This window comes from Larus michahellis, chromosome 16 (genome assembly GCF_964199755.1).
Source record: "Larus michahellis chromosome 16, bLarMic1.1, whole genome shotgun sequence".
NCBI classification, from domain to species: Eukaryota; Metazoa; Chordata; class Aves; order Charadriiformes; family Laridae; genus Larus; species Larus michahellis.
In genome coordinates, this window is record NC_133911.1 from 4,765,314 (window position 1) to 4,781,929 (window position 16,616).

At 44.9% G+C, this 16,616-nt stretch overlaps 1 protein-coding gene across 5 annotated transcripts in view; it reads right to left on the reverse strand.

Annotated features, from left to right (window-relative positions):
• Positions 1–761: 761 nt before the first annotated feature.
• The window catches only part of RERE (arginine-glutamic acid dipeptide repeats), a 241,109-nt gene continuing 225,254 nt past the window's right edge, over positions 762–16,616 (reverse strand). For 3 of the 5 annotated variants that reach the window (XM_074609416.1, XM_074609417.1, XM_074609420.1), the window contains 11 exons: positions 15,933–16,095; positions 13,631–13,723; positions 12,661–12,860; positions 11,237–11,398; positions 9,654–9,767; positions 7,371–8,755; positions 6,739–6,961; positions 4,969–5,692; positions 2,958–3,104; positions 2,539–2,719; positions 762–1,470 (listed from right to left, as the gene is read on the reverse strand). In XM_074609416.1, the coding sequence (XP_074465517.1) occupies positions 1,437–1,470; positions 2,539–2,719; positions 2,958–3,104; positions 4,969–5,692; positions 6,739–6,961; positions 7,371–8,755; positions 9,654–9,767; positions 11,237–11,398; positions 12,661–12,860; positions 13,631–13,723; positions 15,933–16,095 (3,426 nt within the window). In that variant the 3' untranslated portion in view covers positions 762–1,436. The remainder of the gene's footprint in view (positions 1,471–2,538; positions 2,720–2,957; positions 3,105–4,968; positions 5,693–6,738; positions 6,962–7,370; positions 8,756–9,653; positions 9,768–11,236; positions 11,399–12,660; positions 12,861–13,630; positions 13,724–15,932; positions 16,096–16,616) is intronic. The other 2 variants (XM_074609419.1, XM_074609418.1) reach the window with 2 other exon arrangements.

A 16,616-nucleotide genomic window follows, 5' to 3' on the forward strand; every position in this document is an offset into this window, starting at 1 on the left:
TGGGAACTAGCCAACAGGAGTTATTCTGCATGGACCTGTTGTGTTGGGAGTCAGTAAACGTTACTGTCCGTATATCCGGTTAATCCCAAAGCAGTTAAGTTCCTGAGATACAGAACACTGGTGGCAATTAAGAAGTTTTTGCTTATAAAAACAAAACTAAAACAGTCAAAGAGAAATACAGACTAGTTTGTAAAACAATTTTAAGAACACCGAGTTGCCTATCCACTTTTCTTAAGAACGTATCAAACGTACGAGGCCAGAAAGAGCACATCCTCCAAAAATATGCACATGCATACAAAATTCTGGCTGTACTAGTAGGAGCCACGGAAAATTTTTAAAAAGATATTTTAGGACAGATTATTTCTTTGAACCTTTGCCTAAAGTCTAAACCCAATGTAGTTAGATTAAGTTTCAAAAGGTAATAGGAAAGAAGTGCATTATGGCCACGCTGAAAATCAACCCTCAAAGTAGGCATCAAAAGGGTAAGCTAGTTCCAAGGGACACCTGTACTGCTGAGAAACCCAACTCAACAGAAATCATCTGCAGAACAGAGAGATGTAACACTAACAAAAAAACCCAACAAACCCAAACAAACCAAAAAACCAAGAACAGAAACAGTCATTTGCAACATTATCCCTGCAACTCCCTTTAATGCTTATTGTTGATATCAAACCAAATTTCAAGCTTTTACCCATTTGAAATTATTGATACCCATCACTCCCTTTAATTAAAGGGATAATTATATATATTTTTTTTTTATTAAAAAATCAACTCTGTATTCTGTCAATACCAGGTAGGAATTCACAATTTGTGATGTTACTGAAAATCAAGATAAATGTTTCTGGAGTTTTGTTTTGTTTTGTTTCTCCCCTCTACCCAAAAAAGTTATTTACAGACTTAAAAAGCCATGCTGCAGAACTGAGCTCTCTTTAAAATTATGAAGATTTCCTACAATGTATTAAAATAAAAGTAGATTTTTATTATTATAGCACTTGGATTCAGAGCTTGTTATGTCACCTACTTGCAATCCTTGTTTTTTTTAAAATAGCTATAGATGCATTGAGTGTCTCTTCACGCACAGTGACTTGTGTTGTGAACCTGATTCTAGCACCTACTCAAAACAAACTAGTAAGAAAAAAAAAAAAAACAAGATTGCAGGAAGTTCTCTGAATATTCCACACAGTCCTGTATTTTCAATAGGCTTCTGAATACGTTGTCATGCAGGGAGACCCACACCAGTCTTGAGAAATCTTCTCTACAAATGAACACTATGCTGATAAGTCTCTACTTGTTGGGTGGTTGTTTCTGTTTTAAATATATAAAGAAATCTTTATAAGATATTCTTTTCCTTTTGTAGCTCTTATTGTATGTAAAAATGTTCCACTCCTTCCCAAGGACTGGGGTTTCCATAGCCAGCATTACAAATAAATAATTTATTACAACTGTTTGTCGCCTTCTTTCTTCAGTCGACTGAAAGAGAAAGAAAACTCATTTTAACAAAGCGAAGGAGGTGTCATGACACTTCAGAGATAGCTTGCCTTTCTGCTCACCTCACCCGGGTGCCCTGAAGGGACCAGAGGTTGCAATAAGGACTCGTGAGCTCTCAGCACAAAAATGAGCGCCGTTGGAACAGCAGTGATAACACTGTCTGCGGCGGGAGGAAGCGATGACCTTTTGCCACTGAAGCGCTCCTTACATGTGAGCAAGATCACTCGTGCCAGCTCATCAACCTTCAGCTTTATCTGCAGTTGCAGATATGACAGTCGGCTTCAGGCAGACTGGCTGCCCCCGTGGCACAAGGCCAGAGGGCAATTCTGCGTAGCAGAAGCGAGGACTGAAACATCAGAGTAAAGCAGTGCAAGGCAGGTATTTAATATGCTGCTTCCTGTATATCCCTGCTACCCAGACATGCAGAATGACCCTTGCTAGGCGCTGGTGGCTTTTTCTTCTTGGCTGACATATTGTCAGTGGTCATTGCCAAACAGGAAATAAGGTAGCCCGCGTAAGGTGGGCTGAGAAGAGAACCACTTTACTATCAACACCATATAGCATTCTGGGGAGAAAAATCTCACATGACTCATCTAGGCATTCTCAGCTGGTATGCAGGATCTGTATTAGTCATACATTTCGACTTCCTATTGCCTTTAGTAATTTCTTAAGATTTATTGAATTCCTCCCCTCTTTTCATTCATAAAGCTTTTACCCACCTTCCTCCGCTGTTCTCAAGGAAGAGAGATGTGGAAGCAGCAATCGTAGGATCACACTAAAAAACCCCAATCAGAGGTAATTCTGCAATGTAAGACTCAACTATTCTACATCCTGTGCCAGTAACTGGGACCTAGCTTCCAATCTGCCCCATCATCTAGGCCCAAATTAGGTTTTAGTATAGCTTGACCATCTTCCATTACTGTATCAGGACAGTAACTCACCACACAGTAAGAAAGGCAGTAATTCATAAGAAAAAAGACATAATGTGGAGAAAGAAGAAGGAAGCTGTAGCACCCCTGAGTCTCCAAAAGCCCTCACTGCACCTCTCACCTGTAATAATCTTCCTGACTCGGTAGATGACCACCATGCATGTGAGGATGCCCGTGTAACCACTGCTGCTCCATTGCCAGTCTTTGCAGCTCTGCTGACTGGGCATGCATGGCCTGCAGTTGGTGGGCTGCTGACATAGGAGGTGGAATGGCACCAGGCAGATCTCGTGGATAAGGAGTACCTAAGAGAGAGTTGCCCATTTTTAGACACTTGTTCGCTATGAGCTCTGCAGAGAGTTGTCCTATGAAGGGCTTTTATTTATATTTTTAAAAAAAACAAAAACAAACCAACCAACCCTTGGCTGTAACCCAAGTTACAGCCCAACTCCACCAATTCCCCTCCCAGGAAATGCTAAGACCCAGAAGGTGACTGTTCAGGTCGAGAGACAATCTTCGTAGAGGACCATAAAATGCTCTCACCAAAGACTGGATGTCGGAGCATTTCATGCTCATGAGGTGGCTGTCCGAGCAATGGGTTGGGGATGGTCCCAGGCGGGTAGGGAAAACGTGCCAAATGGGGTCCAGCTGCTAAAGGATCCACCAGTGGATGAACAGGTCCTGCTGAACCTTTAAAAGAAGGAAAGAAAGCAAGCAATCAACTGCTTTGGGAAGCATCGCTCACTGTTGGGAGATCAAAAGCCCTGTTAGACTTGAGCTGGATCAGCATTTGGCCCAACTGGCATGTAATTACCAGGAGCATAGCTCCATCCAATTTGAAATCCACTTTTCTATCTTCAAGTGACATCTGCTTACCAGTCTTAAAACAACAACCCAGGGCTTCCAATTTCTACAAGAAAAAGAAATCCACCAAGCAATAGGAAAAACAAGAAAGATGGTCAACATTTAGAAAAATTTTCCCCGAAACTCTCTCCTGTTTCCCCTCTACACACATAAAATTGAAGGATCAGTAGTGACATTTATTACAGAAGCACTTCAGCATCCTTCTGACTTTAACAATACTACTCGATAGGCCAAAAGCTGACACTCAAGAGCCTCTAACTGTATTTTAACCTGGCATCCAAAATTAAAGCCAAATTACTTCCAAATAGAGGTGAGTGACTTACTTGACAATGAATTGACTTGGCTTTGTCTGTACCAGTCTCTCGCTCAGAGTGAGAATGTACTAGCCATATTTTTGTCCGCAACAAATAACTGGGGAGTATCGAGACTTACCTGCGCAGAGTGGTAAGTGCCTTACCTGGCAAGAGAATCCCTGTATAGACACAATCTATGACAGATTTCTCCTGGTATCAGTGGGGTATGCAAGCCTGCCTCAAACTGCACCAGTCTCGGCTGCAGTCAGCATCAACCAACGTCCATGCTGACAGCTTTAGGGATGCTGATATTCAGCACTATCATCTCCTACCTGTAATCCCTCGCCCCTTAACAGTCTCACAGGACTCTGCTGATTTCCTTGTTACACACAATTTGGCTTCTGCCACAGCACTCAAATTCCTTCCAAACTCCAAAAGCAGACATCCCAGCTACATTTAAAGCACGTTGCTCCAAGGCGAAGTAGGCTGTATTTGCTTGCACAAATACTACGTTTGCAGCCAGCTGCACCAGAAGCTGCACTTTAAGTACTTGGACTTTTTTTTTTTCCCTTACTTAGCAGCTACTGCACCTGGTGCCTTGCTTGCTATGATCTTTCCAGTCTCCCACAAGAAAATCAGAAAAATTTTAGTGGCTCATCTTCCAGACTTCAGGTTCCAGACTTCTAGAGGAGTAACCATGTCGCTTGCTTTAGAAATGAGCAAGGCATCAATTCATTTTTCAGACCATTAAATACTTGGAGAAAAAAATTCCATACAAGAAAACACTGTAGCTAAAAAGATGCCAACCCTACATTTAGACCGTTCTTAGTGAGACTTGACAGAGAATTTCAGCTCAACTAAAGCCAGATGGTCGGCATGTCAAACGGCTAAAGGCATGAAGTTCTTCTCTCCTAATTTTTTTTCCCAGCTCCTATATGGAAACACCAGCTTCAGCTCCTTTACTCGTAATGTAACAGCCATTAGCAGTGTTACCAGTTCCATAACATCTCCCAGTGAATTCCCTTCACCCACTGGAGTCTCCACCTGTACACCAGACACCACTGTAAGGTGGTGCTCTAGGACTCCAGCGCTTTACATAAACAAAACCGCAAACCTTCTACAGCGATGGCGTGCAGTCTCAATGAAGACTGCTGTACTGTTACCATCATTTGCTTTAGCACTGTTACTGGTCCACCCTCCCAAAAAATAGTCATTCGCATTTCAGTTATTGCAACTTTAGACAGTATAGACGTCACATCGTATACGACAAAACAGGGATTTTGCCAGTTGAATTCCAGAGTCACATTCTGCCTTGTTTTGGGCAGACTGCTGCTAACAGCTCATGGGAGAGGCTCCCTAGGAAACCGCCTACCCCATTCCCATTTCCCTGGGCTCACCTTGATGTAAGGGATCCTGTTGATGTAGGTGTAAATGCGAGTGTATGTGTGAATGTTGGTGATGGTGAGGCGTGACGTTGAACATCTGGAGCCGTGCCAACGGGTCGTTTGTCAGCGATGCCATCCGCTCAGCGTGTATTCTCTCTGCTGCCAGTCTGTCAGGGTAGCTCATTTCAGGCCGTAACTGCGGGCCTGCCAGTGCAAGTCTCTCTCTTTCAAGGGGGTTCAAGCCCGGATGGAAGGAAGCAAATGGGTGAGGTCCTGCTGTTGGGGGAATAGTCAGTGCACCATGCCTGGCAAAATGCTCCATGGGGTTAGTAGCTGGGTGAAGCGCATCTAGCTCTGGGGGCTTCACCTCAAAGCCAGGTTTCATCCTCTCTCTCAACTCCCTTTCCCGAATTTCTCGCTCCCGGATTTCCCGCTCTCGCAGCTCTCGTTCCCGAATGGTGGGATCCACATTGTAGAGGCCAGGCATGTGGTAGGCCAGAAGTGGATCAGTGGGGTTCAGGGGGACAAAGAAAGGATGATTACGGTTTGTTGGCGACATGACATGAGGACGGGCGTATTCACTCAGTGTTCGTAAAGCAGGTGTATCTGGACCAATATAAGGTGGTACAGCAGCAATGGTTGTTGGGGGAGGTTCGAATGAAGGTCTCATATGTGCTGGCCCACTGAGCTGAGACTCTCCAAGACGGCCTTCATGGGAGGAGCTGGATACCTTCTGCTGCACGGAAAGGGGGAAGAGAATTTTAGTTCAACTAGTTGGTACATGTCACCGCTATGGTCAACAGCTGGCTGGTGCCTGTCACCACAGACTATCAGTCCCATTTGCAGGGTGTTCTTCCTCTCCTCTACAGGCTCATCTGTACCCTAAAACTTACTAAACCCAAGGAAACTCATCTCCATGATGTGCAACACAACAAATCCCACTCCTTTCGCATCAGGACTTTGCATCCTGCTCTCCCCTCCCGCACGAGGGCAGCACAGCACTTCTGGGGAGGGCAGTAAGCACAGTTTACCCACACAATTGCCTAAGGATTCCTGTTCCCAAAATAAAGCAAAGTCCCCATACATGACACATCCCTTAATGGACAGATACTATATCCTTACTTTTATAATTCTACAGAAGCACATAGCTGTGATTCAGATCTCTGAAATGCACTATGGAATAGGAAGACTTTAGCACCTTCTTCTTCAGCATCAATAATGTATTACCAACATACCAATTCTGTGGGCCCAGAAGTAAGTAACCATTCCTTTCCGGCAGGCCACACAAAAATGGATTAGTTGTGTTGGGTCTTTATAGCAAGGCTGAAGTTTGGGTCTCCACATGAAGAGAGCTACTACGTGCCTTTAAGTTTACTTCAAATTTAAAGGCCTTCAGATCCCCTTTTTCTAGCAGACAGCACTCTTGCACCTGCGCAGTAGTACAAGGCAAAGGCATTCACTATTTCTGCAGAGTGCTTTTCTACTGCAAGTAAACGTAAATACTTGGCCTAGTTATCCCCAGCTGCTTGGGCTGCAGCACATCAGAAACAGACCAGGAGTAAAAACTCTCCATTTCCTTTAAAGAGAAGAAAGTCACGGGCAGGCCAGGAGGTGCTCGTAGCTGGTTGGCTTTCACTTAATACACAAGGCTGCCATATTCACAAATACCTGATTGCACATGCCTTAAAGCGATTGCGGGGATTTGCATTCTGTAGTCACCATCCAGGTCAGATCCTACCACACCAACTCCCTTAAACAGCTCTTAGCTACAAATCAACCTACCGCAGCTCTTTCTGCTTCTCTTTCACGCTCCCGCTCCCTCTCTCTCTCCTTCTCTTTTTCTTTTTCTCTTTCCCTCTCTTCTCTGGCTTTCTGTTCTGCTTCTCTTTTGGCCTTTTCAATGGCCTCTTCTCTCTTCTTGGCCAGTTTTGATCCTGCCAGAGGCATGAAGTATAAGTCTGCTCTTGAGCATGAATTGTAGCCACGGTCCAGGTGCTTATAGAACCTGAAAGAAATAAAACAGAAAGAGCTTAGCCTGGGTATAGATGCAGGAGTCTGGGATTTAAGAGCTGGATGTCAAAAAAAGAAAAAGTATTACTCTACGCTTATACAATAGCACCACCAGCTTCCCTGAAAGCCATGAGAAAATTAATTGTACTACGTTAGTCCACAGACAAGCAGAGTATAAAACCCCTCTCACAATTACAAGCCGTAATGCCCTGTCTGAATTCACTGGCTGAAACAGCACCTTCCCAGAAAAACAGAGCAAAATCATGCTAGAAAGAGAGGCCGACAAGATGCACGTGTGAAATACACTCAGCTCCCACAGGAGCTCGTTTCTCGGCTTTTGGGAGTACCCCTGCTACACAGAAAAACAGAGCACATTAAGGAAGCACTGCTGGCAACCTCCATACCTGGCTGATTGACTAGCATGACTTGGTGTATCCACCACGGTAGGTTCTGGTGATGGACTTCTGGGTGGAGGGGGAGGGCTTTCTGGTTCCTCAGCTTCATCTGGGACTTCTTCTTTGATCTGAATAGGTGGTAGCGTGCAGGCTGTCACCACTGGCACGTTTCCACTAGAAGCTGCTGACGTGGAGATGGAAGTCTGAAGTGGAATGCCAGGCACAGTGGGCGGCGTGGAAGTGGAGGGGCAAGAAGGAGGGGTGATGGAAGGTGGACCTCCTGGGACAAATGGATGCTGAGAAAAGGGGGGCTGGGAGGATACCTGATGGAGTCCAGATGGGGGGTGATTAGCAGGTGGGGGAAGGCTCTGACTCTGCGTCAGTACAGGAGGCTGCGCTTGCGAAGACTGCAGCGGCTGGCTTTGAGGCATCAGCTGCAGAGGAGGAGGGTGTGCAGATGGAGGATGATGAGTTGAGAGGGAGCTCAGAGGTTTTAAAGCAGGTGGTGGAGGCAAGTTGGAGTTCATTGAGAATGGAGATGGGCCAGAGAGATGAGGAGGGTGCTTGTGGGATGGAGCAGTGGGGAGCTGAGGGATTGGGGTAGTAGGGGGAGGTTTGATATGAGGCATGGCCATGGGCGCAGGGGGCAGGGGCTGCTCCCGTGGAGGCTGAGCCTGCTGCAGCGAGGTTGCAGTTGGCAGGACAGGCTGCGTTACCTGAACCTGGAGAGCGGAGTGAGAATGAGATGGTGCTTGTGTCTGAAGGGGAACCTGAGACTGAGATGACTGAGTGGGGAGGGAAAATGGCTGGGAAGGTACAGGATGAGGCAGGAGGGGCTGAGCCTGCAGGCTGTGAGGGGCGGGCTGGGCCTGACTGTGGAGCGGAGGCTGCGAGTGGGGCTGTGAAGAGGCGGGGGTCGGCTGGCTCTGCGACACACTCAAAGGCTGCAGGGGCGGGTGAGGAGACGGGAGCCTCTGCGGGTGCAAAGCAGGGGCCTGCTGTATGTGCGAGTGAGGAGGCGGCGGCGCGGGGGCCTGGGGCTGGCTGGGGGGCTGGGATGCCGATGGCGAGACCTGTGGCGGAGCTGAAGCAGCACTTGACGCTGCTGGCAGCGATGCTGGTAACTGGGCTGATATAGGTGGCGTGGGAGGAGGAGCCTGGCCAGAACCGCTCTGTGCCTGAAGCACTTGGGGCTGTGCCTGCAGCACTTGCTGTTGAGCAGATGAATCCGAGTCGCTCTCATTGTCTTGAGGGCTAGGGATGCTGGGTGACGTGCTCCGGTTATCCTGGTCAATGTCCTTGGGATCACTGCTGCCTTCGTCATTGACGCTGCGGCTGTCAGAGCTCTCGCCTTCACCCTCGCCCTCTGAGGGAGAATTTGGCCTGCTGATCTCCTGCAGGGAGAGGGGGAAGCGTAACCACTGTGCACGAGAAAACTGCACAAAGAACATTATCGGCATGCCACAGGATGCAACCTGTTACACATGCCGTGCAAACACAAGTGCGAGTAGCACCCTTTGAACCTCACAGGGCTTAAAACAGCAAAAGGAGGGTGCAAAGACCACGGAGCCCGTGGCAATGGGCACACATTGACATACATGAGGTTCTGGCTCAACCTAACAAAATGCTTTTTCACTATGAGGGTGAGCAAGCAATGGAACAGGTTGCCCCGAGAGACTGCGGACTCTCCATCTTTGGAGGATATTCAAAAGCCATCCGGACGTGGTTCTAGGCAGTCAGCCCTAGGTGGCCCTGCTTCAGCAGAGGGGGTGAACTAGATGACCCCTAGGTCACTCCCAACCTCATCCATTCTGTGGTTCTGTAATATGGAAAGCTCAGTGCCAAAATTCCCAAATCCTGTGCAGAGTGAACCTGGTCAGGTACACGGAGCTGAAAGACATCTGGAAAGTATTTAAATTGAGCTTTGATACCATTAAATTAAGAGAACGTCGGTGGTGGTCTTCTAACTTGCCACAGAGGAGGAAAAAACAAATTTCAATTACACAAAAATTGGACGGAAGGGGAGTGGAAAATAATCCAAGTACACTCCTATTTGATTGATAATTTATATTAGAACATCAAAAAAAAGGACTTCTGGACTTACACTATATAATTCCACTGTTTTTCAACAGAAGGAACACATTATAATATGGGTTGCTTTCCAGCCGCAGATTCGGTTACAATTTGCTGTGGCTTAAATTGATTTCATGTTTTTGGTTTGTTACCGGGTTTGCACCCCCTCCCACTCTCAAACTATTCCCTTAAGTGAAAATATTCCTCTGTGGGACTCACTTGAGTTTTGGATTTTTTGGCATTGGACCTGTCAGGCTCCTCTGTGTCAGAAGCCGCTTTTTCCCTCTGCCTCTTGGAGTTCTTGAGAGGAGAAGATACCTCTTCTTTTATCTTCTGCCACAAATGAAGCAGAACACAACAGTTACCAGTGATATAAATGCAAAAGTAAACTGGGCATATGCCAGTAGTACCATATTTTATACAAATGAATGAGAAGAGTTCCCGTGTAGCAGGAGAACTGATCAGAAGTCGAGATAGTCGGTATTTAACAACAATCCAACACGCATCTGCCCCTCTGTCCAATTACAGCTTGCAGAGGAACCTGTTCTGGAGCTGCTGCTGTATTCACCACCTGCCAGGAGCAGCTCCCGGAAGACATGCACCTACATAATGCTCCAGCCACTCAAATTTAAGACAGAGGAGGGCAAATGTAAGACAGAACCCCAAACAATTTTACTTCTGCAGACAGAAACCCAAGGGGCAGTTTGCACACAACGCCTGCACACGTTTCTGACACAAGCTAGTAAACGTCAAGGTAGAAAAAGGAATGTCAAGTAAAGCATTCATCGTCAGGCAGATGTGGTTTCGAGCTTTGAAAGTGAAGGATTAGTTTAAACAGAGCAGTTGTCTTCAGCTGTGCAGAATCAAGTCCATCAGGAACTCACACCGGATCAACTGGCCCAGGATACTCTTCTAATGGAGACCAACACCAGTTGTTAACAGAGGATGGAGCAAGAATTTCTGCAGCAGACAGGCACAAGATAAGCCTCTTTCTACTACATGAAAGTCTTGGTTTACTCCTGATACTCTGAGAGGGATATTTTTATACCCCCTCAAATATAGGGCTAACAGCAAGTGGCTATTACAAGATTACTACCTTCTTTCATGGCCTGGGACAGCTTTATATGTCACATAATTACCTACCCTAACTTCAAATTTTGCTAAGTTCTCAGTTCTAGCATGTGAAAACTTGCTCCATACTTCTGTTTTGACTTGGTTTTTTTAAGAAAAATATTTAACTTGCTACTTTTCAATTTACACTGCTTAATGACAAGCCTTCCCACTTCATCTGGCTTTTTTTCTTCAGTACTCTCTTGGAAAGGCGCTTACTCATTTAAACAGACTAAACTGTCAGCTTGCTCTGAAAAATCAAGCAAATATACATACAGGAACAGAAGTAGTCTAAATTACTACATATTCATATTCCTTTGTAAACAAAGATTAAGTACTGCTTAAAAAAAATCCTCAAAACCGTCTACTTGTCTCAGATATAGCATTTCTGATCTGTATTACGTCCACGAGCCTAATGCTTGCATTTGCATCCGAAATTGAAGGATTAATTTATCATAAGAGCAGTGAGGTTATGTGGGGATACTTTAATGGTTTCTATCACGACGCATCCTTATGTACAGGAACAAAGCATCAGTCAGATGCACCATTAAATTTTTTGCTTATCCACACAAGTAGGAATTTCTAGGTCACCGAGAGATTCCCTGGCCCCCTAGAATCTGCATCTCATTTTGCTGACTGAAGAGGCCTCAGGTGTCCAGTCCTAACACAAAAGAAGAGTGGGAAAATGTTACCTTGGTAGACTTCTTCACTGAATCTGCTTTGCTGTCATTACTGGAGGTGCTGGCAGCGCTAGGAGAGTTGCGGCCACTGGAACGGATGTCTTCATTAATGGGTGAGGCTCTACCATCAGGGCTGGCTGGCTGCTTTTTACGACCACTACGTAGTGTAGACATCTATTTGTTTAACAGAAACAAAAGCGTATCAAAGTCAGCATTTGTCCAACCTCTTTACTGTTTTCTGTCTTACAGCAGAGCAGGAGCGCTCCATCTATGCCTAAGAGCTTTAAAAATGAAAAACCAAGAGCATCTAGCATTGTTACAATTTTTTCTGGACTTAAAAGGAGACAAATCCTTAATTTGCCTGCTCAAAAACATTAAGTGACGATTATTTTATTTAGTAGCATCTGCTAGAAATGACAAGATTAGAAAGATGTTCCAAAGCTGCTGCTGTTTGCATGCTAGATTTACGTCATAAAACGCGTGCACGCACGTTTGCAAGCGTGTGTACACACAGAGCGAATGAGGTAGGATAGGACCCTCACGTTCCATTAAAAAAAAAAAATTGTCTACCTGTTGGCATTCAAGCAGTCGAGACCAGTTTCTAAAACCCCAGTTTCAATGTGCTCCTGCTATGCCATCAGGATCCACAGTAGAGTATATTTCAGTAATTAATGCTGTTTCCCTCCCAGTTTGGCGGCTTTTTTGGTGAGTGGCTACCACAAGAACAACAACGCCAATCTCACCTGACAGCGTAGCCGCCCAAGATTGTTTAGAAGCAATGATCATATCATCATGATCAAAAAGACAGCAAGGAGAGGGCAAGGAAAAGAAATGTATCTGCTGCTTTCTATCAGCCAAAACCCAAAGCAAACATAAATTAACTGGAGCTGCTGTCAGAGTTCTCACAAGTCACTTGGGCCCAGTCAGGCTCCCGGCATCTCACCCCGAGTAAAAACTCTGCGACAGGGCACACTGACCACAGGAGCAAACTACACTTTTCTGCAGGGAAGAGATTTTTTAACTCCAGTAATACGAGGAGATCACATAAATAACATTTAATTTTTTAGAACTCTTCCTTTAAAATAAGCCCAAGGGCTTACCTCTGACAGATCCAGCTGAAAGAAAGATATATACTAGTTCAAAATCTGTAACGATACACTGGTCAAATGCCCCCTTATGATGACAGCCCACTGCCAGTCATTAAAAACATGGAAATTACAAGTTTTACTAGAACTTGCAGAAGAGACATTACAGCTCATTTCCAAAGAAAGCTTCAACTTCAGCAAGTCTCACACAGACAAAAGCGGCAGCAGCAGGCATGTACCACGGCAAACAAGCAAGAAGGAAAAAGCGTAATTTTCAACGTTTGACTACCTTTTTCCAGACAACGCCTCCTCTTTAGAGAAGAAGCTGCAATGCAAGAGTGTTAAGCCTACCGAGCCCCGACTCCGCCTTGTCCTCATGCTATGCTTTCCACTGAGTCCATCATCTTCCTCTTTGACAGGCTTAAACATAAAGGGTGGAGGGTCTACAGGCTTCTCAATGGGTGGCAGCTCTCCGTATTTTTTGAAGTGAATGCGACAATCAGTGCACAATAAAATGTTTTCTCGACCGCCGTGGTGCCAGTCCTTGGAGGCTTGGGGCAGGAAAAGCAACAGCTTAGAAATACGCAGCGTACCAGATACTCAGCACAAACACATTGCATTATTAAAAAAAGCGCTCAACAACTAGAAAAGTAGCTGCTTTTCTACGGGCAACAAAGTTGGAGAAATTTCTGGAAAACTTTGTCCCATTCCAGGCTTAGTCTGTGTTCCAGTGCACATCTTCAATTTCAGTTTACAAACTATTCGTTTACTTACGCAACTACAGCTTTGAAAACAAAGAGAGAAGCCTTATTTGCTCTACCTGGGAGCTAACAGGCAGCTATTATTTTTCGAAGCTGTGGTTTCTTAAAGTGAAGTCAGCTACGAACTTCTCCTTTCCTTCCCTTCCCTATTTTGGGGCTCACGCTTCCATGACACGCGTATGCCCGAATATCAGACAACCTTGAGGAAGGGGGCTGCTGCAGAGGAGATCTGGTGCAGCGTAAAGAAGTTTTGTGTGTGACAGTCACAGTCCAATATCCATTTGCTCTATCACAAATTGATTATATAGATTACGGATTACGTAGGGTTTTTTTCCTGTATAAATGTCTATCTCTCGGGATTCTCCTTTGTCACCGCGCTATTAATTTGCAATGGCAAAGCACAATTAACTCTGCTAGGAACGCTGTATATTTTAGCTGACTCAACCCCACATTTTGTTGACCAGCCGGACGTGCACACGAACTGCTCGTGCCTGAATGAACTCGCATGAAATAGGCAGCAGCAGAAAGGAGAGAAATACAGCGAGGGAGCAGGTGCGTACTGGTTGTGAAGCAGTGACGGCAGGCGTAGCCCTTCAGTTCCTGTTCACTGTCCTCGCTGTCAAAGTCATCTTCGCTGGCCGAGCTCAAGTCCACTGAATAAGTAAAGAACAAGGGAAGAAGAGGAAAATGGAAAAGCAAAAACTCAGCAGTATTTTCTATTTCCTCCTGCTTGTCCAAAATAACCATCGATAATAGTTCTTGCATAAATTTTGTGACTTCCTATAACCCACCTTGCCTTGGATGGCCATTATTTCCAATTTTGCAAACTAAGCCTACAGATTAAAGGAGGATTCCAGGAACATGCCAAGTGATACAATTCACAGAACTTTTGATTTGGTACATGGTAGTTTTCCAATTAAGTTGTCTTTCAAATACTGTTTGTGCTTAGTTAGAGAGGCTGTGCTCCACAAGCACAATTCTCCAGAGAAAGGAGGTTTATTCTTTAGAACCTGGTAGAATTTAAAATAAAGTATTCTATACCTAAATCCTACTTTACTAGATTCCGTGGGCAGATACTATGGTGGCTTTTCTGGTTTTTGTTTCTAGACTTCATCTTCTAAACCAGATGGGAACCGCTGTTCTGCTGCTGGACAGTGGCTACGTTTAACCCCAGAGCCAGATGTGTTTTGTGGGTGGACGAAGCAATGCTTACATATGACGTACCTGTTTGAAAAACATGTTGTGATTCTTTTGGATGAGAGGTACTACAAGGTTACTATCTGCTTTCCAATCCTTACCGCAAGCCTCCTTGAGGGCTTTAACCCACGGCAAACTTACATTTCAAAAATGTCACATTTTGAAGATGTGGAGAATACAGAAAGGGTCGTTTTTCCTTTGCAGCAAGCAGTATATAGCATGTTAGCCCATTACAAGCCTGTGAGCTAAAAAGCCCCATCTAAACCACTGAAAATCCGCAGATCACAAAAACTGTATCTTACCTCATCTTCTGAAACAACTCCGAGGTAAACCCTTTCTTATTGGCAGTACTGCGTTTTTCTAGCACCACCACTATAAATTCACAACGTAACAGGTCTGTAATTTGTCACAAGCAGAAAGCCCTGTGGCTTCTTTTGGTCACATCTTTAATTAGAAAAGAAGTCCTTGACGCAAGAATACTGTTTTTCTAAAGGTTCCAAGAGGATATTTTGTAATACGTGCAGGTTATAGAGAGGGAGGGATTCTACAGTACTTGCCATTAGCATCTGTCACGAACTCATTACCCTTCAAATTAAAACAGGGTCCCATTTAATAACAGTAGCTGCTAGCACTCCCATAATTTCTACATTAACTCTTGCAGGTGTTTAAACCCTGACTGCAAAATTGACACCAGGCTAGAACTTGCTTTCTTTTACTAAATTGATTTTTCTTCTCTTCCTGAAGTCGGATCCACATGGATGGCTCCTTCCAGCCACATGCGCTCTGAATTGCTGAGCATCTTGGATTGAGCCGTAGAGTCAAGATCCTCAATTCTTGTGCACACAGAAATCAGCAATAAATCCTACCAATTTCAGCAAGAAGTTGTTAATAGCCCTTTCTTACCACCTCACTAATACCCTCTCCAGAATTCTCTACCCTGCCTGCTCACCACATCCTCTACCTCCCCCATGTTACTAAGATTCTGACGATTTCTGCCTTCCACATAGTGCCTTTTCTTTAGAAGGCATGTGAACTGTGCTGGGTTTAGTCCACAGAAAGACTTCAAACTCACAGGGTAACATAAGCCTTTTACATACGGATAAAAGTTTATATATCCATATGGACATGACTAATCAAAACCCTTTGGAATGCAGTATATTTCCCTGGTTTGGGCAATTATTTTTTGTTTAGACACTTCTGCTTCAGTCACAGCCAAAGTTCTTCCAAGGTGCATTAAGAGACAACAGCGCTGGCTGCGGCACAGTGAGATCAAGCAGAAGGTATGGGTCACCAAGTAAGGATGAAAGGGACTTCCTTCCAAAGGGATGGAAGTTTTCGCATTGGCACTTTTTTGCCTTTTCTAATTCCCAGTACTGTAATAAGCCTGGAGAAAACACAACACAAAACCCAGAAAAGAGCAGGAAAATTCAGTACCAAGGCAATGTTTCTGTCCTTACAGGATGCTTTTATGTTTAAGAACTGCACAAAGCACTTGGTGATCAAAGACGCCTACCACATTCCAGCATAATGGTATAGGAACAGGAGAGGGCAACTGCCTGAACTCCATTTCCTTGCTTCATTCGCTTGAAGGTACAGCACCATTACATTACTGTTGCTCCCTGCATCTAAACAAAGATAAATGCATTGCTTTTAGCTTCCACTTACAGAATTCACTGGAGGGGGGCCTGGAGGGAGTGTTGACTGGAGTGGAAGCAGTTCGAGTTTTAATTCTCCGAAACACAGCCTGTCTTCGATGCCTACGGTGGGCTCGAGAACTTGCTGCTTCAGGGGTTTTCTTCCAATAGTAATAGAAGGTGATTAGTTCTCCCTGCAAATACAGAAGGAGTATGTTAGAGGGGCATGCAAATCTGACTCGTCAGCTTTTTTCCTCCCTTTTGCTCTCTCTATGCGTGCACATGTATTTTTGTAGGAAGCTCCATGACATATTTTCAGACGGACAAAAGAATTCTTTAGCTAGGACAGGAAAAAAAACCCTCATTATTTTTTGTTTGCTTTTGCAGGGGAGGAACAGGAATAAATAAATGCCTTCTCACTCCTCTCCTAGAAGAGAAAAGAGGTCGGGCAGTTCGTATCCGGCCCCCGCCCGGACGCTGCTGGCACTGCTGCTCTCAGCCACGCAGAAGCGGGTGCCCCTGCCTTGCCATCAGCATCCTCTCCATGCCTCCGGAGACACTGCATCCGGACAGGTACTACCTTTCAGTGAGCTGTCAGAACAAATAACTGATAACTGCTAAGAAGTCTCTGGGGTTTACAGAAAGAACAGGGATCAATTCAGACAGACACTGCCATTTCGTCAACCTACATTCTGCGTCGATATTTTTCACTACG